The sequence below is a fragment of the Haliotis cracherodii genome, unplaced genomic scaffold, assembly GCF_022045235.1.
Source record: "Haliotis cracherodii isolate W230 unplaced genomic scaffold, xgHalCrac1.p SCAF_3, whole genome shotgun sequence".
In the NCBI taxonomy this organism is placed as follows: Eukaryota; Metazoa; Mollusca; class Gastropoda; order Lepetellida; family Haliotidae; genus Haliotis; species Haliotis cracherodii.
This window is the reverse complement of record NW_027266286.1, coordinates 7,463,834-7,485,612: the sequence shown is the minus strand read 5'-3', so window position 1 is coordinate 7,485,612 and position 21,779 is coordinate 7,463,834. Positions and strand designations below refer to the sequence as shown.

The following is a 21,779-nucleotide window of genomic DNA, read 5'->3' as shown; positions in this document are numbered from 1 at the left end:
AAGTTGTTCGATTCCCAATTGTTCTCGGTGCCGCCAAATCTGTTGACTGACATTTGGAGGGTACCCGGGTCCCCTACCAAGAATACAGCCCTACTGACAATCTGGGAAATGCAGAAGGCTGCAGTGTTGGGAAGTCATCACATTCTCCGAAACGTTCTGGGTGGGTTTGACTAGGCAGCGCTTCCTGGGAGAAGTCCCAATCGCTGTCTGGGCTGCGTGTAGAGAGGGAAAGGGCCCTGAGCTGATGATGAGCCTAACCAGACTGACTGTGCCAGGATCACCCAAACCCTCTTTGCTGCATTTTTTATTTTAATCTGTAAATAATAATAATAATAATTATAATAATAAAAATAATAATAATATGGCGTCAAGCAGTAAACAATGTGTCGTCGGGAAGAAACTACTGGCACCCCCACCCACCGGATCCACCAAAGTTTGTTTCTTTGTGTTGTTTAACGCCGCACGCAGCAATATTCCCGCTATATGACGGCGGTCTGTAAATAATGGAGTCTGGACCAGACAATCCAGTGACTGACACCAAGAGCCTCGATCCACGCAATTGGGATACGATAACATGCATCAAACCAAGTCACCGAGCCTGACCGCACGATCCCGTAAGTCGACTTTAACGACAAGCATAGTCGCCTTTAACGGCAAGCATGGGTTGCTGAAGACCTATTCTACCCCGGATCTTCACGGCTAGGATCCACCTATGAAAAGCACTGAACTGTATGTGTGGGATATTCTTTTTAACAAAATCATTTTGCGTCATGGTTTTGCCATTGTTCGCTGCACACGCTTGGAGGTACTGAAGAAAATGTGTTGTGAATAAAGAAAATCTATTGTTCTTTTCAGTGAATAACGTATGACTTAAAGCAGTCACCCAAACAAATGTGTCATTAGAATAATACATAATCGGTCCCTATGTCCTTGATTAAGAAGCCCTCACAAAACTGGATACCTGAACAATATGTCGAGCCTGTACACCAGATGTTCTGGGGGCTGTGGGGTAGCTAAATGGTAAAAGCGTTCGCTCGTCATGCCGAAGACCCGGGTACAATGGGTACAATGTGTGAAGCCCATTTCTGGTGTCCCCCGCAGTGATATTGCTGAAATATTGCTAAAAGCGGCGTAAAACCATACTCACTCACTCACTCACCCCAGATGTTCTGGTGAAGCTCCATTGCAATTTACTATTTCGAGATTTCTTTTACTGGCGTACTCTGCATCGCCATTATCGAATCATTTCACTGGAGGTAACCCCAACCCCTGAACTTTCTCATCAAGGATATCTGTTCCTTCTTCAACGATACACCTTATTGATGAGCGTCAGTTACTCAAATACTGATCTCGGAATGTCATGCAGTTGACTTAAGCAATATCATGGCAACGGCAGTTCCAAAAGCATCATTACATGGATCTAGATGGTATCATGACGGGAGACTTTCACTACCTTGTAGACACAAGGAAATGACAGACGAAATCTTACACGCACGCCGTACCGGATTCATCCGACAAATATCTGTTAATGACGTACCATGGTACCAATCTGTGTCCGAACTTAATTCACCGCGTGTTGGTGGTAACAAGCCGCGTTTAATATCCTGTTTATTGTAAAGATATACGGATAATACAACTATATTAACTTCAACGTGATTCCAGTAATCAGAGATACATGAAGTACTAATTATCTCCCTTGTTGAACTTCCGGTCACGGCAACCTGTCCGCCATTTTGATCTCACTGATCCAAGGGAGGGTCGAATTTCACACTGTTGGAAGACTGCAGCTTTCTCACGTCTTCTTTGCAGGCGCAATAAACTAATCCTGTGATTTATGCTCATCGCAACTGAACTTCCCTTTATCTTGCCAGGCTTAGCCACACTTGGTAACTAAACATGGAATCTTGCATGCATGCCATCCCGACGTCAAGCAGGTTCATCTGAGGGGTATGCATCCCGCAGGCACGTGCCACTGCCAGTGGACATGCCGAGCGATACATAAACATCTGTTTGGAGATTGGCAGTTGAAAGTGAACACAACTCAGATTATCTTTGTGAGAAATGTTTACCCCCGGTATAGGAAAGCTATAACCATATTTTATTAACTTTTCAACTGCATGTTTAAAAGAAGGTGCCCGAACGCGTGTATACGTACAGGGGCATGTGTTTATTCGTTCTATCACAACGTTGAAGGGGAGCCAGATTCCTTTTCCTCTTTCACGCCTAAATATGGCATGTTTCCTTACATCTTGAAAACCGGATAGAAATAGAGTAGAGTTTCACATTTAACTTCATTTTTTTTGTATAATTTTATACATAATTCCTGGTTTCGTGGGACTATTTATTTTTCAGTAAAGCAAAGTGATTTTTTTTCAAGGCGGTAGTCAGCAACACCCTGGAAACATCTCACACATAAATGATTGAGTCTGAACAGCTCTCGCAATATATAGGGAGACTAGGTTCCATAATAAACTGCCGGGCAAAAGAAAGTACACACTTGAAATCTGGATTTGATTAAAAAAATGCAAATGTATCCAAACGTTAGTATGCTGAAAACAGTCGCCGAAACATTGCAAACGTAGAAAAAACAAAACAACTATGATACCGGTATCAAATACACAGACGTCGAATAACCATTTCTTGTTTGTTTCATCAAACATGTATACTTTCGTTTGCCCTGCAGTGTATTCTTTCAATGTCCGGTTTAGTTACATACCTTTTGACTATAGTGCCATATGTAACACTAAGAGATTGTTTGGGTAAAGACACAACCATTTAACATTCGGAGGTGAAGGGTTCCGAGGCAGTCTCTGCTTACACGATCTACAATCTTTGTCTTTGATATGAATAATAGGGAACGAATGATTTAAAAACGTTATCCAGACTGACTGGTGAATAGGCACCAGTAATTGAATCCCTTGTAATTATAACCAGAAGCATGGTGGAGATGTTATTTTTACGATGGGAGAAGTATTGTATCCATTGTTATTTTGAGTGTGATATGACAGAAGAAAATAGTTTCTGTTTTTCTCCATCCTGTTACATCGCTTAACGCGCATCATTGATTCATCGACTCCGACACCAATCTAATCTCATCCTTGTCCAGGGAAAGACTAACATGATTATGGCAAGAATTACGTTTATTGGAAAAATAAACATTTATCATGATACGTTAACCATTGATGGTTATTCTCGCTTGATCGTAACATGTACGTTTATGGCGCTCTGCCGGTGGATCACCAGATCAGCCCCTGTCGTGGATTAGAGTCCCAGACAACTATGCCAAGCTAGATTCAAGGTTTCATACTTTTAAGACTTCATTAGCATCCAATTATCTTAGTTCGTCTCACCAAGTCTTTGACATACTGTTTTGGTCATACTTGACTTTGATCTAGAAGACGCAACCAAGAAGTCTGCTCATGAAGCCGATTTTCTTGAAAACACATGGTGTGTATCACACTTGTCGAGCAGACGATATTTAATGGAGCAGACGTGACTTCAGGAACCGATTTTCTTTTACGTATCTTTCCAGACACGAGCTGTGAATGGATGGGGCAGAAGCAGGAATCGCCAATTTCCTTTCCCTATGGCTTCAGACAAAAAACACTCGAGGAAAATTATCTGTCAAAACTTTCACTTTCGTTCTGCTCCCGCGTCTTCTGCTTTGATGACAAATGGGCCTTCTTATGGGTCAAATTATTCCATAGGAACAGCTTGAGTAGCTGAAGTGGTTTGTGATGCATTTATTTGTTGTCAGCTTGTTGACAATGTAAGCAATGCCAAGGCTGTGTTCCGTCAATGGCGTATTCACAACCAGACCTTGTAGACTAGCAGACGACTAGGATTGTCTTGGCATAAACACATTTACAGACTGAGCCATATATCTGGAAGATATATAGTCAACCGTAAACTGATCGAGAAAATACTTATTTCAACCAGGACGTGGAGTAGCTCAGTGGTTAAAGCGTTCGCTTGTCACGCCGAAGACTCGGGTTCGAATCTACATGGGTACAATGTCTGAAGCCCATTTCTGGTGTCTTTCCCCTTGAGATTCCTGGAATATAACTAAGCGCGCTGTAAAACCTTATTCACTCACCCACATATTCACTTATTTCAGAGCCTAGAAGCGATGAGCTCAGTAACTGATAATTTGTTCTGATTTATGTTTGTTTTCAAGTTTATATGTGAACTAATATGTGACCCTAAACATATCATAGTTTAATCTTTTGTTTATTAAACGTGGCTAAAATCACAGAAATCCGTAGTTGCTGCTATGTGGCAGCAAATATTGTAAGTCTGTTTCTGATGGTTGTTAGTGGCAGAAAAATGACGCGCTCATAAAATGTCAAGTGTTCTGTGGTAACAGTCCCACTGCTCGTAAAATAGAGTGACCTCCCTTAGTTTTAATTACAGCTACAACTTCTTAATTTGAACCACATTCCGTCAAGAAATTGCTATATTACTGCTAAATGAGATCAAAATCGCACAGATTTAAATTACCTAAAGAAAACAATACATTTGTATCATTGTATGAACGTTATTGAAAAAATATTATCACAGCACACATAAATAAAGTGAATGTCGGTTAACATCTGCAGTTCGCAATATGCCAGCTATATGTCGGCGACCTGTAAATGATCGAGTCCGGACCAGACAAACCAGTGACTGGGAGCATGTCGATGTCACACAAGCCACAGAGCCTGACTACTCAGTCAATTTTAGTCGGCGTTAAGGGTCTGGATACCTTTTACTTCCCGCAGGTGGAGGGACGCTGTTCAAACACTTGTTCTTGTCCATGGCCCCTCTATTTGTGTCATAGGGGCGGCGGGGTAGCCTGGTGGTTAAAGCGTTTGCCCGTCACGCCGAAGACCCGGGTTCGATTCCCAACATGGGTACAATATGTTGTGAAGGCCATTTCTGGTGCCCCCCCCCCCCCCCCCCCCCCCCCCACCCCGCCTTAAATATTGCTAAAAGCGGCGTAAAACCATACTCACTCACTCAATATTTGTGTCATATGTAATCTGTGATACTTGCCTTCCTGTTTTACTGTTCAACCGCTTCTGTGGTGGAGTGAATAGACTGTCTGCACGGAAAGCGGAAGGTCGATGGTTTGAACGGTTTAAAAATCAACTGGTCGTCGCGGAATCAGTATGCTGTGTCTGAGTGGGGTATCCATACTAAACTGTGGCATGCTATCTCAGTGGGCTAGTGCTCTAACACCGCCTTTACTCCAGTCTATAGCTAGTACACGGAGTCACACACGCACGACACAAGTGCATGCACGTCGTTATATTGAATGCGACGTTAAACCCCATTTCACCTCACCCTTGCTACATGTTATGATGAATGTATCATTTGTTCTCATTGTTATTGTGGCTGATGTTTTAGATATGAGGGCGGTCGGGTAGCCCAGTGGTTAAAGCGTTCGCTCGTCATGCCGAAGACCCGGGTTCGATTCCCGACATGGGTACATTGTGTGAAGCCCATTTCTGGTGTCCCCCGCCGTGATATCGCTGGAATATTGCTAAAAGCGGCGTAAAACCGTACTCACTCATTTAAATATGAACTCACTCGCTAACTTATAGCCCCTTATCATGTATATACAGCAGTTGTCTTGACAACCATAACACAACATATTATAACAGTAATTGACGGTCCATCCAGTGATTGACATCATGAGCATTGATCTATGCAAATGGCCAGCGAGCCTGACCACCCGACCTCGTTAGTCGCTTCTTACAAGCGTGGGTTGCAGAAGATCAGTTCTAACCTTCCTGACTTAATGAATCGGAATGCCAGGCTTAATGACTCGGTTGTTTGTGTGTCATTGCCATTGAACAAGAAACCAACAAACCAGTAGTTTTATTAATATACGGGACGTATCCGTGCTAGAAGACAGAGGTTTGCTGATTCAATTCAATGTTCCGAATGCAGTTTAATATACACAGTGCAAATTACACTTAAATGTATATAACTTGTTCCCTAAACTCTAGGGTTAGTAATGATAAATAGTGATCATCGGCTAGGTAGATTAAGGGATGGCAAGACTGAACTTATAAATGCCATACCGTTATGGATCAGAATATCCTCCTATTTTCCTTGTCTGAATAAATACAGTTATTCCCTTATACGTCAAATTACTGCAGTTATTGCCAGGAATTAGATGTGGAGGACTCTTCACGGTGGGAAGGCAGCATATGCGAGACACAGGCTTACAGACTCAGCCGATGTATCGCCCACATGCATCATGGCTGATGGTCACAACATGGGCGAGGCCTCTGTTGCTGGACGATTGAAGACTGTGTTGGAAACATGCTAATAGATATCAGGATGACAGATTACATTCAGCACACTCAAATTGTGAATTACGAGTGGATGAAAAAGTAATGGTGCGGTGATAAGCAATATTGACTCCCTTCATTCGTTGGAACGGTGATGGCGAAAAGCGAACAGAGTTTTAACCCAAGTCAGCTGTATTTCATATTCCAATAACAGTTTATAGTACAAACATGTATCACAGACATGGGTGTGATGATACACCATGTCGGCCAGGCCAAAATGACAGTCGTGGAGACATTTCAAAATGAAATTAATAATGAACATTTATATACGCAACGCACGGAAACAGCCCACCCACACAGGCTTAAGTTTGTTTTATTTATTTGTTTTTTAACGCTTCACTCAGCGATATTCCAGCCATATGATAGCCATTTGTATATAATCGAGTCTGGACCAGGTAATCCAGTGACTGACATCACAGAGCATCAATCTAAGCAACTTGGATATGATTACATGCATTACCCAAGACAGCGAGCCTATACACTCGATCCTAGTCGCCTCGTACGACAAGAATAGTCACCTCTAATGACAAGCATGGGTTCCTGAAGACCACGTCTTCACGGGTCCAGGCTTCTGTGAATGGATTACGCCCCTTTGGAGATCAAGGGTCAAATTAGGTGTCTGTATCCGTTAAGAGTCGAAGAAAACTGGAATCGGTTGGTCTGGCTTTGTGCTATAAACAACAGATTTGCCAGAACCAGATAGGATTGTTTACAGACAACATGTTGACATACAAACACAACATTCCTGAAGAGTGAATGCGATTTTGAAAATAAATCATTATGGTTTCAGGTGCGAATGAGTGAATCAAATGTTACAGCCGAAACTGACCATTCGGCATGTAAAAGTGCCAGTCTGGTCACGTTAATAGGACATTTGCCAGAATTTGTATAGTTTATCAGGCTGACACGACAAAACGTAAACGTTTATATGTTTTTTCTTCCGGCTTGTTTGATGTGCAATGTGGGCGTGGTTGGTTTGATCCCGCCTTGCACAATATATTTCGCAGTCTCTCTTAATGTGAGAGTAAAAATACAGTGACGCAGGTAGTTGACATTTACCACTATTTTTAAAGCCACAAGCACATGTGTGGCTGACAAACTAAGAATCAGAATAAGGCCGAATCTGGGGTTCGACCAAGGACATTCGGATTCTGGTACGACTATGGGGACGCAACTCTGCATGGCGAAGTGACATTGGAAGACTGGAGACCCTACTCCATTCGCTAAGATCCAGGACATGTGATTGGATATTCTGAATGCAGAAGGTTCAAAAGGCATGTTTACTTTACATATATACGTCTACCAATTGAAACACCGACACTGGCGGTGTTGTAAACTATCACTATAGAGTGTGTCCTATCGACCTTGACCTTGGACACCAGGAGTGAGCAACAAAACGTGAAACGTGATATACATACAAGTTGTTTATTGATAAATGATATGTAAATGACATAATATACATGTATTGTTTGATAGGCATTTCTTACAGGTTGGCAGTTGACAAAGTAGACACAATTCATGAATAAGTGTATCAGGACATACTGTAACAGTATTAGGATCTATACCAAAACGTGGCAATAATAGTATATTAAGGAAAAGAGGTTGTTATCCATATATTGTGTCTACTTCAAACATAAATATAGTTTTTTTTACAAAATTAATATTAATTACACTTTCAGCAAAATACCGAAAAGTGTGATTAACGGCATGTCACACTGTCCCAGTACAGACCATATTGATTAAACTGTCCATACATCTCATGCATTTGGCTTACATGGGGAAACTGGGGATTATAGGAAAGCTTCAATCGGTTGTACGTCACACCAAAATTACCATATTCCTGACAAGCAAGCGCAGGGGAAACTTCAAATCGACTTCCCACATTGCACCTGTTTGTGGGCTCCAATCCATCAATCCATCTAATATCACTACCATTCCTCACTTCTCTTCTGATAAACATGAACAGGAAACTTGAAAATGGTGGTACCTAAATGACTGGTTGACAAAAATGGCCTATAGTATATTCCTTGACTAACATTTAGTCTCTGAAATGAATATATCATACAGAAAAAACCTTGTTGAATTATCTTAATAAAAATATAATAAAAAGGAGCCTAGAGACTCTCTTCATTTTCCTGATACTGCAGTAATCTAGACTTGCCAATCATTATAGACTTGCATGGGCTGTATTTGATATATTTGTATCAGGGTCTGTTAGACAGACTAGTATATTACAAACAGGTAGATCTCTGTATGAGTATTATCCACTAAGGATGTTAAATTACTTGTTTTTCCTTCAACATGTTCGAAGAAATAGATGAAAAAAAATAATTGCAAACAAGCAAACATACCATCAAATGTCAGGATAATGAGCCAGTGGCATTTGAAAATTATAATACCAGAGCATATAAAGTAAATAGATAAAAACATATTATGTAATATGATTTTTTTCGGTCATAGAGTCTATCAGAAAATTAGTTTCATAAAATTTGTTATTGGATCTTCATGAGAAGGATCTATCAACTGTCTTGAAATTGAATACTTGTAAAGTCATGTTTGCAATGATGTCAAAACTAATTTTCAAACATTGTTTTTAATGTTAGGCATTATAATTTAAGTTATGATATGGCTGCTGATGTGATATGGGAAGAAATCCCAAGCTATGCGAGTCCTACACTTTTACCACTGTGGTGAACCTACTTGCACCTCTATGGTGCTAACAAACCAAGGGTTGTAATCTTGCAAATATCTGACACACAGGGCATCCTGGTGCAGCTAAGGGATGCAACTCTGCACAGTGAACTATCTTTAGATGGCAGAGACACTTGTGCCACTGATTTTGATACAGGGTAAGTCAGTAATGTAGAGTGTGAAATGTGAAGGTTCACAGCATGCCTGGTTCAGCACAGACATGGCTGTAACCATTGGGTTTGAGATTCTTAACTAAATACCTTAGAGGTATGACAGGAAACGGAGTAAATACAATGTCACTGATTTGTCTAGGATCACAAGCTAAGTGCCCTTGTCAGGCAAAGTGGGAAACCATTATGTTACATTGTTCAAAATTGTCATTTATCAAAGTTCTTATTTTCCTAATTGCAGAGGTATTTTAACATTACAGTCATTACAATCATGCACAAACAAGCCTCTTGCTCTTGATTCGTCCTGTTATCAGTGAAATACAGGTCATATCGACCAAGCCATCCCATTAGTTATATACATGTATTAACATGTTTTTAGAATTTTTAAATTCCAACTTATTAATTTTTACTGACATTTGCTGCACACTGATATGCGCAGATCTAGATAAATCCCTGGACAGACATGATACGAGGGTATATCTGAACATATATGATACAAGGGTATATCTGAACACTTTGAGCCTTGTATATCTAAGTTGTTGTCATGCTTACACCAGGTCAATCACAACAGACTGATGCTGAATGGCTGTGAGCTGGACGTGGGTGGCTCCCATCATGTGACACACTTATTACAGGACGAGGGAATTTCAGCTTGGGCGAGAGTTTGGATGGTGAACCCTGCTCTGGATGATGAACACACCACCAGCTCCACAAATGGAATCATTGGTAAAAACATGGTAAATATTATGTCACCTGATTTAAAAGATCTATCAAGGAAAACATTTGTGACATACATCAATCTGGTCTTTTCCTCTGTCAGAAAATGCTCCAGTTCACATCAGCATGTTGCAGTTGCTGTTGCACGGGACTGTGGATACAAGATCCTATCGTATCCACCTTAGTCACTCCTAATGACTGCCACCTATTTTCAAATTTGAAGAAAAAACCCATTATCAGGATCTGAGAAACAAGAATATGTTGCTGTTGTAGGGCTGGTTGACAGACCCGGATTTGATCATCTACAAAACAGGGATAACAGACCTGGAGAAGTGAGGGAACTACAAAGGGACTATGTTGAAAAATAATTAAAGCTTCAGATAATATTTCAGTTATTTAGCAAGGCTCAAAGCTGTTTGATACCCCCTCGTACATGCCACCTACTTACGTACAACACACTTTGGCACATCAACTCAAGCCTTCCTTTACGGATGGACAAGCATATAAATGTCAATGAAACTATAAATACTTGTAAATGTTTTCTGGTCAAGTGTACCATGTACTCAGCATTCACTCCATCAGCAAACCCCCTCCCTGTATATACTGTGACTGACATGTTTGATGTTACTCTCCATCAGTAAACCCCCTCCCTGTATATACTGTGACTGACATGTTTGATGTTACTCTCCATCAGTAAACCCCCTCCCTGTATATACTGTGACTGACATGTTTGATGTTACTCTCCATCAGTAAACCCCCTCCCTGTATATACTGTGACTGACATGTTTGATGTTACTCTCCATCAGTAAACCCCCTCCCTGTATATACTGTGACTGACATGTTTGATGTTACACTCCATCAGCAAACCCCTCCCTGTATATACTGTGACTGACATGTTTGACGTTACACTCCATCAGTAAACCCCCTCCCTGTATATACTGTGACTGACATGTTTGACATTACACCCACACACATTGTAATCCAGGAAACAGTCAGAGACGGAGCAGCACCAAGCTGGTAATGTGATATGGGTCAAGCTTCCTCATACTGTTTTGTGATTGAAATTAGAGTAATATAATTATTTCTATAAATCTTTGAAGAGGAGGTTTGTCCCATTGATTTTTCAAGCAATTTTCAACTACTCTCAATACAATTGCAGCACTTTTCAAGTACTGTCAAACACGGCTGTGTCGAAGTTGAAGGACCTACATAAATACTTTAAGTTACCCCGAGTCTCAACACAACCAAAAGTTATAAATAAGGAGGGAATAAACAAGGATGAAGTTTTTACTTTGAGTGAGTGAGTATGGTTTTATGACGCTTTTAGCAATATTCCAGCAATATCCCAGAAATGGGCTTCACACATTGCACCCATGTCAGGAATCGAACCTGGGTCTACGGCTTGACGAGCGAACACTTTAACCACTAGGCTACCAGATCACCCCTTTTACTTTGACACATCAAAGTTCGACACAACAGTGTTTGACTGTACTTTTAATACAATACCAGCACTTTTCTTGAGAAATGGAAAATTCAGTATTTTTCAATGAACAGAGATAAATTCAAGCAGTTGGCTGAGAACAGTTTTCAAGTCATATAAACGAATGTAAGATTGTGAAAGAGGAAAGGCCAAATTGATGAAGTTGTTTACCACTTTAGGGAACCCAACAAGCACGGTAATGGTGCTGACAAACCAAGAAACACAATCAGAGTAAATCTAGGACTTGAACCTATGAGTTAGGAAAGTTATACAGTGTGTCGAGAGAGGATGTTGATATTTTGGACCCCTCACTTTTAAAAATGCTGGATCTGCCCTTGTAAAGGTCCTGTGATTAGAGTTATTATCAAATGTTACAGTACAGTACACATTACCTTTTCTTTTCTTAACAGGACCCTCATATTCTTGTAAGGCCCTTGAAATTAACTAGTGGTGCCCTACGACCCCAAGTTTTTCAGGTCAAGGTTATCTCTGGTATTAGAACCCTAATCTGCTTCATGTACATCCCAGGACTATCAACTACAACACATACACTCACATACTCCTGATGGCAGACTAGTAAATAATGAACACAATGACTTCAGCAATAACACAATGTGGTCACCCATGACAGGTCTGTACAGATTATCACAGTCTAGAGGCAGGGCAGCAGCAGCAGCAGCAACAACAGCAGCAGCAGCAACAGCAGCAGCAGCAGGTGCTAGCTCTTCATCTCCTTCTTGTCTGGGCCGGTGTCCTAAAATGCAACAGAAATACACACACTATGTTACATTTGTTGTCTTAGGCATAATAGAAGGAAATCAAAGAATTTGTTCTCAGGCAATGACTTTTGAAAATAAATGCAGGCGGGCAGTGATTTCTTTTTTTGGGTTGTTCAAAGTAGTATGTAACCAAATAAACAGTTGAGTACAATCAACCTGGGAAAGGGCCTTCCAACATAAATGTATTCCTTGATGAGAAAAATAATGGAATACAGAATGCCAGAGAGATATAACTTTATATACACACACCTAGGCTCTGACAAAACTAAACAAAGTGATGACAAGCCATTTACAAGTCTAACAACCACTTAACATGCTTAATTCAAACTCATCTTAAATACTTAAAAAATTGACTTTATATTAACTTGTATTTATAGAGGTACAACTGTAAACGCTGGTGTGGACATTGTGTATGCGTAATGCAAAAATATATTGAAGTTCATTCTTATAAATAAATATGTCAACAACAAAAACTTCGAAGACAGCTTATTTAATCATTAACACAAAAAACAAAGGCAACGATACAATTCAGTGACATAGTTCAGCGCAATAAGCAACTGAAGCCTGCCCACCTTATTATCAATCAATCAGGAAACATCAGACCACTGGTGGGCATAGCCTTATGTTTTTCCAGTTTAACACAAAATATTGTTTGAATAGCCAATCAAATACCGTGGAATGACTTACTTTTTACATATTGTGAAATAAGACATACCTGCATGACTTCTTTCTCATTGATATCCACAAGTATCCAGGTATAGAGTTTCCGGAGTTCAATCCTCAGTACGGCATACTTCAGGCTGTTGAGGCCGTCAGTCTTGTAGCGACTCTCACTGCCTTTTAATAACTTGTGACTGAAGCAGTGTGGAAACCATATCAGTTTAAGATAAAAATTAACATAAAATGTTCCTTAAAATATTACATTAACAAGACAAGTACTGTTCATCTATATTCAACTTATGTCCTGCCAAAATGTAAATATGATCAGATGTTTAACCATTTATTTGGAGAGAAATTTGTACGTAGAATAATCATTGTGTCTAGAATTGCCAACCATGCCACACACTTCACTTTGAGGTATTATTCAAATGCGTAATAGCAAGTAATTGAATTTGTAACCTTGGTTACGAGACCTCATATACTGAATAAACACTCCCTCTCATGGTATATCTTAAATCGCACTAAAATCTCATATATTAATCTGATTTTACATATCTCACCATTAAGATAAAGGAATCAGATCTGCTGATTTGAAAGCATTGCTTACTTGTGCCAAGCATTTAGAAACCTCCATGCTGATTGGCTGAATAGAAAGTTCCTGTGACCTGAACCCCAACTAAATGTTTGCCTGATTTTGATTGGGAGAGATATTGAATAAGAAGTAGAAATGTGATTTTATTTTGATCTGTAGTCTTGTGATGACATAACACGTTGACTCATTACTTTACTATGAGGGTGTCAGAAAACTGAAAAAATTGTACTTTTCACTGCTTTTAATTGTGACAGTATTTTATTATGAGTGGTTCGAACCCCATCCGCGTCATACCAAAAGACGTTAAAAGATGGTACTTCTTGTTACCCTGTCTGGCGCTCGGCATTAAGGGGCTAAAACAAGGACTGGTCTGCTCGGAGTCAGTATACTGTGTCTGAGTGGGGTATTCATGTTAAACTGCGGCATGGTATCTCAGTGTGCTAGCACTTTAAATCGGCATCAGTCCGGACTAGTACAAGCAGCCACACACACACACATACACGTGTATGCACGTCGCTATATAAGTGCAATAATCTTGGACGCGACGTTAAACCCCATTTCACCTCACCCTATTATGAGTGAGTGAGTATGGTTTTACGCCGCTTTTAGCAATATTCCATAATGCACCTATATCGAACCCAGGTCTTTGGCGTGACGAGCGATGCTTTAACCACAAGGCTACCTGACCGCCCCTATTTTATTATGTAACTTATGACATACAAAACATCATTATTATAACAGAAATGCATCAAATGCTCTCATCAAAGTCCTTAATATCCTGTTATAGTCAACCAAATTTAACTAAAACCACTGTGTGAAATGATGATATAAAACTGCGAAAGGTTCTCTTTCTGATGTTTTAATTTCCTTAATGCCAGCAATACTGCTGTATAATTAATTTCCCTTTTCATATATTTTATGATTTAGGAGACAGGTTTAGGAATATTGTATAGAGCTCTTAAACATATTAGACAAAATCTACTGCAACTAACCAGTCCGTGCCAAAACCTTTTGAGTCCATCGGTCCGAACTTCGCTCTTCGCATCAATTTCAATAGATTTTACTGTTATCATATGGCATTTATTGGCTGATTTTATGAGACCGAACAGAATTTTACTAGACTCAGGCTTCGGACTTGTGGCTACAGTTGCAGGCTGACAAAGCAGTATATCATCATGGTTACATCTCTACTTGGGTGAATGAAGGGGGGTGCAACAGTTCAGGACAGGGGACAAGGTACATATGCTGCAGTGGACTGTTTGTTTGTTTGTTTGTTGTTTAACGCCGCACTCAGCAATATTCCAGCTATTTGATGGCGGTCTGTAAATAATCGAGTCTGGACCAGACAATCCAGTGATTAATATCATAAGCATCGATCTACGCAATTGGGATCGATGACATGCATCAACCAAGTCAGCGAGCCTGACCACCTGATCCTGTTAGTCGCCTCTTACGGCAAGCATAGTCACGCTGCAGTGGACTGAAGTGCCTAGGGGCTGATAGTGCTATCAGACCAGTTGTTCTTCTGTCAGTTTTCATGACTTGAGCACATGCTATGGATATTTCATGTTATAAAAACCTAATATTCCATCTTCTGCAAAATCTCAATTTTACCATTATCAGTCAACATCTTCTCACAGTTTCCCTCAACTAATCTAGGCGTAAGGGAGACAACTCTTCACACCCTTCTACAAGTGTATTGATCCTCATGGAAATGCACTACAGCTGTTTAACCTGTGAATGTCTACCCATAAAATGTTGTAAACATATCTCAGAACAATACAGCAGAATATGCACTGATGATATTTCTCCAAATGTCTTTGAATTTCTTCAACTAATTTTCATCGTACAATATAACCACAGATAACAATCTGGAATCTACTAGTGGAATCAACACAGTAATGTTTAAGAACTGAATACAGAGAGATTTTGCAACATTTTTAGATATTTTTCCTTGTATAGTTTTGGTAACAAAAACCTGTTGCCACTGAGAGAGTGATAGAATGTGGATTCCTATCCAGCACCCTGATCCACAAAGCATTTGTAGTGTTAAGATGATCGTAACTCCCATACTTTAACATAGGCTTACAGCAGTCGTAGCGCTACAATCGCTATGTTGAACACCGCCCTGGTCAGCAATATTCCAGCTATATCATGGCAGCCTGTAAATAGTGAAGTAAGGGGCAGACAAACCAGTGACAACATGAGTGATATCCCACACCAAGGTATGATAACCTGATCCCCATGTAGTGTTGAACCTACCAATCACCGAGAAAAAAACAACACAAGATATACATATTTTTATTGCATACCGTATTCGACGTAATAAGCGCCCCGCTCTAATAAGCGCCCACAGCGACATTTGCTAAGATATTGGCTAGTGAACAATCCCAATTAGCACCCCGAGGTGGAAAATATATCTGTCGTACATAAACATTTCAGGCTGTCAGCATAAACCACGAAATTTATCTTTCAACTCTGTTTTTTTTCACCAAAATAACATTCTAATAAGAGCCCCCTATTTCTAATTTTGAGACCACCCTGGTCGTTTATTACGTTGAATACGGTATATAAGGTTGTGCACGCACTTGTGATGTGCTTCATTCCACGTCGCTTTATACACGGAGTATAGGATTTTGGGTTGATTTCGAAGGCGTGTACAGGGGGTCATCTTATACGTGGGGTAGCCTTATACACAGCGATATACGGTAACTCTCCCTACAGTCTCAAACCAGGACATAGGGTTTGTTTAAGATTATAATGGCTGTGAGACACAATGATGCCAACTGATTCTATGAGACACCACAATTGACAATGTCCAGTTCTATGAGACATTACAATGGATAATATGTTATTCTGATATATACATACCGTTGTGGGTTGGGCTCATCTTTAGCATGTGATAACATCTTGTATCTAGCTACTTCTGAGGAATATCTCATGATATTAAAGTTTTCACTGTGTATCCTGAAACATACAAAAAACAACAACATTGATTAAACAAGTCATATAAGCCATCTTAAAGGGGCCCTGGCTCTGACATCTTCAGTTCATTCATGACCAACTCTTGTAATTCCAGGACAAGCCGAATAGCGACTCGTGCCCTTCTCGTGGCCATTTTTACAACCGGCTCCGTCTAAGCACAACCGGCATAGCTAAAAGAATTGCCAACTTGTTACACAATGATTCACAGATCTTTCCCCATATATAATATGTATTTCAGATGCAATTTAAAGCACATCAGGACATGCGATATTATACAGTATGATTGAACACATATAACTTCATCTTGGGTATATTTTTAGATGCAAGACATATGTAAAATCAGCAATTACATTTGTCTGGGGTACATATTATTATTATAATCAGTAGAGTTGCAGCTGACTGAACATTCAACACATGCTGTACCTATGGCACCCTCCCAACCTTGACGTCAATACAAACAGCTGCACTTCCTATATACACTTAACTACATGACAAAACTTGCTTTGATAGAAAATGTTTATGATCAATAATTATGCATACATATTGATATTGTTATTTATTCACAATCTTTTAGTACCCAGATGTGTAGTAGAGGGACGATACACCGAATTGCAATATTTTACTTCCTGATCCAAGTATCGATCCCACACTAAGAAAAAAAAGTTATATTTCTAACCTTAAATGTTTTATTTGATAAATTTTACACTAAACACTAATAACAAGTGAAAATGAGTAGTGAAAAGGTACATATTTTCACCCAATGCGCCAGACTTGACACTGCCAACAGTAAATTGTTAATGTGCCAGGTATTTGGCCATCCTGTCTATAAAAAAGATGGCTTATGCACCACTGATAAGAGCACATGCAAGTATAGTGATACGTATCGGATTGCACAGTTGGTGTATTGTCCCAGCCCTACAAATGAGTAGTCATCATTACTGGACAGCAAGATCTCATAACTACTGAGGACAAAAAGGACTTTTTTGTTGTAAACTATAAATAACAATTATTATTGTGGTCCGTTCGGACACTTGAAATTCTTGTTATTGTTATAACCAAAAGGAACTGAATTTGTAGACAAAATATGAATAAATAACCCTGATCATATTACGCCCCTTGAACACACCATAACTAATTAGTAATGGGGTGGTCGGGTAGCCTAGTGGTTAAAGCGTTTGCTCGTCACGCCGAAGACCCGGGTTCGATTCCCCACATGGTACAATGTGTGAAGCCCATTTATGGTGTCCTCCGCCATGACATTGCAAGAATATTGCTAACAGCAGCGCCAATCCGTACTCACTCACTAACAGTAATAAAACCCATTGTCTGTATATTTCTACCTGGGACACAAAACATTTACAACTATACTTCAGCAAAATGTCCCAAATGCATTTCATCAGATACTAGTCCTGTAGTCCTTGCCAAACTGCCCAATATTTAAGGTATCATAAGGACTATTAGAAATTTGCCATTTTTTTAGGGTTTTGCTATATGTTATCATTGTAGGGACTAGGGGACTCAAAATGTTAGTTTCTACTGCTGACAAGTAGGGTGAGAAATAAATTACTGAATCAGTTCACCAGTTGACCACACATGACATTTCAACACCTACTTTGTTTTCAGAACACTACTGTAATTTCAAAGGAATCTCTAGCTGTTCTTTCTGTATTTTGCTCTGTTAGATTTGCTTGTTTGTGGTTTAACGCCGGACTCAGAAATATTCTACCTATATGACAGCGGTCTGTAAATAATCCAGTCTGAAGACCTATTCTACCATGGATCTTCACGGGTCTTGCTCTATTTGAAGCCAGGATTTAGTTCAGTGGGTTTATTTAGTAGCTCCATAGTATCCTATTTATGTCTGTAGTAGGATGCCGCACTCAGCGATATTCCAGTATTGTGACCTGTTAATAACTGAGTCTGAACCAGTGACTGATAACATGAGCAAATTGAGTCTTGGATTCACTATGGGTCCAAGCTGTCCAGGCAAACATGGCTGTCTTATACCTGTCACAGAAAGAGTGAGTGGGTGTGAGTTGGACAATATTCCAGTTCTTTCACAGCATTTCAGCTTCTTGTAAAGAGAAGGCCAATAGTGATGCAGGTCTTACACATCTACTAGTTTGGTGAAATACATGATCATGGGTATCGTGCTGGTAAACCTAGGCTTTTTGCTGCCTAAGGGATGCAACTCTGTACAGCAAGTCTGTTTATTTTGAAGAAGGTGACTTTCAACCGTTTTAGACCTGTGGCCCTTCTTGCTGTGGAGTTCCACAAAACAAGCAGAACACTATGACAATTTTAAGTTTATGTGATGACAATTGTAGCCCTAAGATGGCTCTGTGGAGCGGAGTCCATTCAACAAGCATAGTGAGTGAGTATGGTTTAACACCGCTTTTAGCAATATTCCAGCAATATCAAGCAGGGGACACCAGAAATGGGCTTCACACATTGTAGCCATGTGGGGAATCAAACCCGGGTCTTCGGCATTACTAGCGAATGCTTTAACCACTAGGCTACCCCACCGCCCCCCAACAAGCGTAGAGCCAGTATATGACGGGATCACTGTCATATGGACAAGCATGTATTTCATAGCTATTGCTTAACTATCTGATAACTAAGGTCAATTCTACTCCACCTCAAATACAGTATGTCTGTGAAGACAGTCTTGAACGTCCAACATACAGACAAATGTAAGCTGATTCATTTACAAACACCATCACTACTTTGGCAAAGTCTAACCAGAAACTCCTGGCTGGAGACATTATTATTTTGGAAAATGTAATTTGGGTAGATTTATCATGTACAATCACAAAGAAATAAAAAATAATTTATATCAAGTAGAAAGGCAATGCACAGTTCAAATGTCTTGTACATATACACCCTCTAACATACGTCATTACTATGTGTATTACAGTGTAACCATATACTGTATAATTGTCAGGAGATCACCTAGCAAGTGGTTCACTGTCGTCAAATCTTTACATCTGTCTCAATAAAATATGATTCAACCTAATTAAGAGTGCCTACAGCGGTCTTCTTCCACAAGTGGAGGAGAACCAACATCAAGTGATGGGCCTCCTCATCCGACAAGCCCCTGCCTGCAGGTTTAGTGTTCTGCTTATTGATTGTGCCCACAGACAAGGGATCCCTGGCGTGTCGTAGACTGTAAAACTATACTCCTAGTACCATCCATATATCACAAAGTGACTCCGTATATACAGTAATGGAGATAAATGTCTTCAGACTGGATACTAATTGACTTGCATGGATCCAGAAGTTGCAGCCTTGAGTACTGAATAATATTGACAATGTCCCGTACTGGAACGTACAATATAGACATTTGGCCACACTCTTCGTTTCAGGTTCATAGACTTTTTTTCTTTTTTTTTTAATTTGTGTATTTTTCTAGAGCACTTACACAGTTTTGCATGACAATATATCCAAAGAAATAAAGCATGACAACTTGACCAAAGCTTATTAAAGTAATCTCTATTACAATTAATGACCGAAGTATACTTTGTTAATTTATAAAATTCATTGAGCTCTTTCTGTATAGATTGGAATGTTGGTGGATCGTTATTATTTCTAAAGTTGAAAAGATTCGTTTTGACAAAGTAATGATAAAGGTTAAAGGATTGTTTTATTTTGATAAATAACCAAAAAGTATTGTGTTTCAGAGACTTTCTTGAAACGTAAGTGAACACAAAAATAAGTATTGTGACTTCTCAAGTGCTGTCTGCCAGGCTAAGAGAATTTTGTGTATTTAGGAAATTTCAACAAACATTTTCTTCGTCAAATAAAGAAAATCTGCATTTGCCACATTAATTGTTTGCAATTTTGCAACTAATAAATCACATTAGTTTCTGTATTAATAACAGTGACATATAAAGATGCAGAATCGGTTTACATCTATGAAGGCTCATCAGCACAATTCAACCTAACAATTTTAAAGGAATTTGTAAACAGCAAATAAAAGTTTAGAGGACTTGGGACATGGAACATATTGAGCTGTTGATAGATAAAATGTTAGTATGAGAACAAAAAATTATTAGTTTTAGAACATATTTTAGCTCTAATCCATAAAAAAGCATACTCATGTAAATAATATTAATGTTTTTTTGTTTGCTCTCTAACACCACACTCAACCATATTCCAGTTACATGATGGTGGTCTGTAAATAATCTGGTCTCGACCAGACAATCCAGTGATTGACATCATGAGCATCATTCCACACAATTGGGATATCATGACATGCATCAACCAAGTCAGCGAGCCTGACGAACCGATCCTGTTAGTCACCTCTTACAACAAGCATAATTGCTTTTACAACAAGCATCGGTTGCTGAAGACGTATTTTAACCAAGACCTTCCCAGGTTTATACATTATTAATGAGTTGCCCTGACATACACACCAAGTTCCAGATTAACCAAAGAAAATGATAGAAAACTGTAAATCACACCAGAAATCCTTCATTGTACCACAGAGCTCCAGATAAGCTTTTGGTGTTGTGGGTATTTTACCAATGCATTTTAAAATCATTGGGTATCAGTTATTCTATCTGGGTATTCAAATTTCTGTTACCCACTAGTTTTTACACATGTGGGTATTGAAGTTAAATATTTAAAAACACTATTCATCTAGTCCCTGCAAACTGGTGTCGTGTGGGTTCGAGAGCTTTATAGGACTCAAAAATACCATGATACTTCCACAAGAAATTGTGATGGCAAATGATCATGATGTAACTGTCATCGTGGAGTTTGGCAAGGTTGATGGAATGCCCGTTTATAATTTCAAAATAAGTTGCTGATTTGCTAATCGAATATGCAGGGTTACTTCACAATTTTCTTATGATACAAAGTTTTATTTTTGTAGCGTATCTGTAATGTTCGTTGTGTATTTGATACGCTTGGATTATATTTTACTGCATATTTGTGCATTTCTGATGCGTATTTCACGCAGATACACAGCTTATCTGGAGCTCTGTACCATGTGTGCTGTCTAAGTATTACCTGTTGAACATGTCATCATCTTCACCGCCCCATCCAAAATACTTGTTGGAGAAGCCGTTCACCTGTATAAACTGTTCCTGTGTCAAGGCACTGACGCCCCCAAATATCTGGGTGTAGGGCAACCTGGAAGAGGAAACAACCAACATTCAACAAAAAACATTGAAATGTTTCTCACTTGACCAATATGACCTACGTGAAATAGGGTTGAAGATTAATACATAAATATAAGAAACATGTGTGGCTGCTTGTACTAGTCTGGACTTATGCTGGTTTTAGTGCCTCAGTTTAACATGGATACTGAACCCAAGACCTATGATACTGACTCTCAATCCTTCTTTTATCACCTCATCG

The 21,779-nt window shown here is 39.5% G+C and overlaps 1 protein-coding gene across 1 annotated transcript in view; it reads right to left on the bottom strand.

The window, feature by feature from the left end:
* Positions 1 to 7,942: 7,942 nt before the first annotated feature.
* The window catches only part of LOC139474570 (beta-1,4-N-acetylgalactosaminyltransferase bre-4-like), a 36,437-nt gene continuing 22,600 nt past the window's right edge, over positions 7,943 to 21,779 (bottom strand). The window contains exons 5-8 of the mRNA XM_071257634.1: positions 21,429 to 21,551; positions 16,302 to 16,397; positions 12,894 to 13,032; positions 7,943 to 12,153 (exon numbers count right to left, since the gene is read on the bottom strand). Of these exons, the coding sequence (XP_071113735.1) occupies positions 12,118 to 12,153; positions 12,894 to 13,032; positions 16,302 to 16,397; positions 21,429 to 21,551 (394 nt within the window). The 3' untranslated portion in view covers positions 7,943 to 12,117. The remainder of the gene's footprint in view (positions 12,154 to 12,893; positions 13,033 to 16,301; positions 16,398 to 21,428; positions 21,552 to 21,779) is intronic.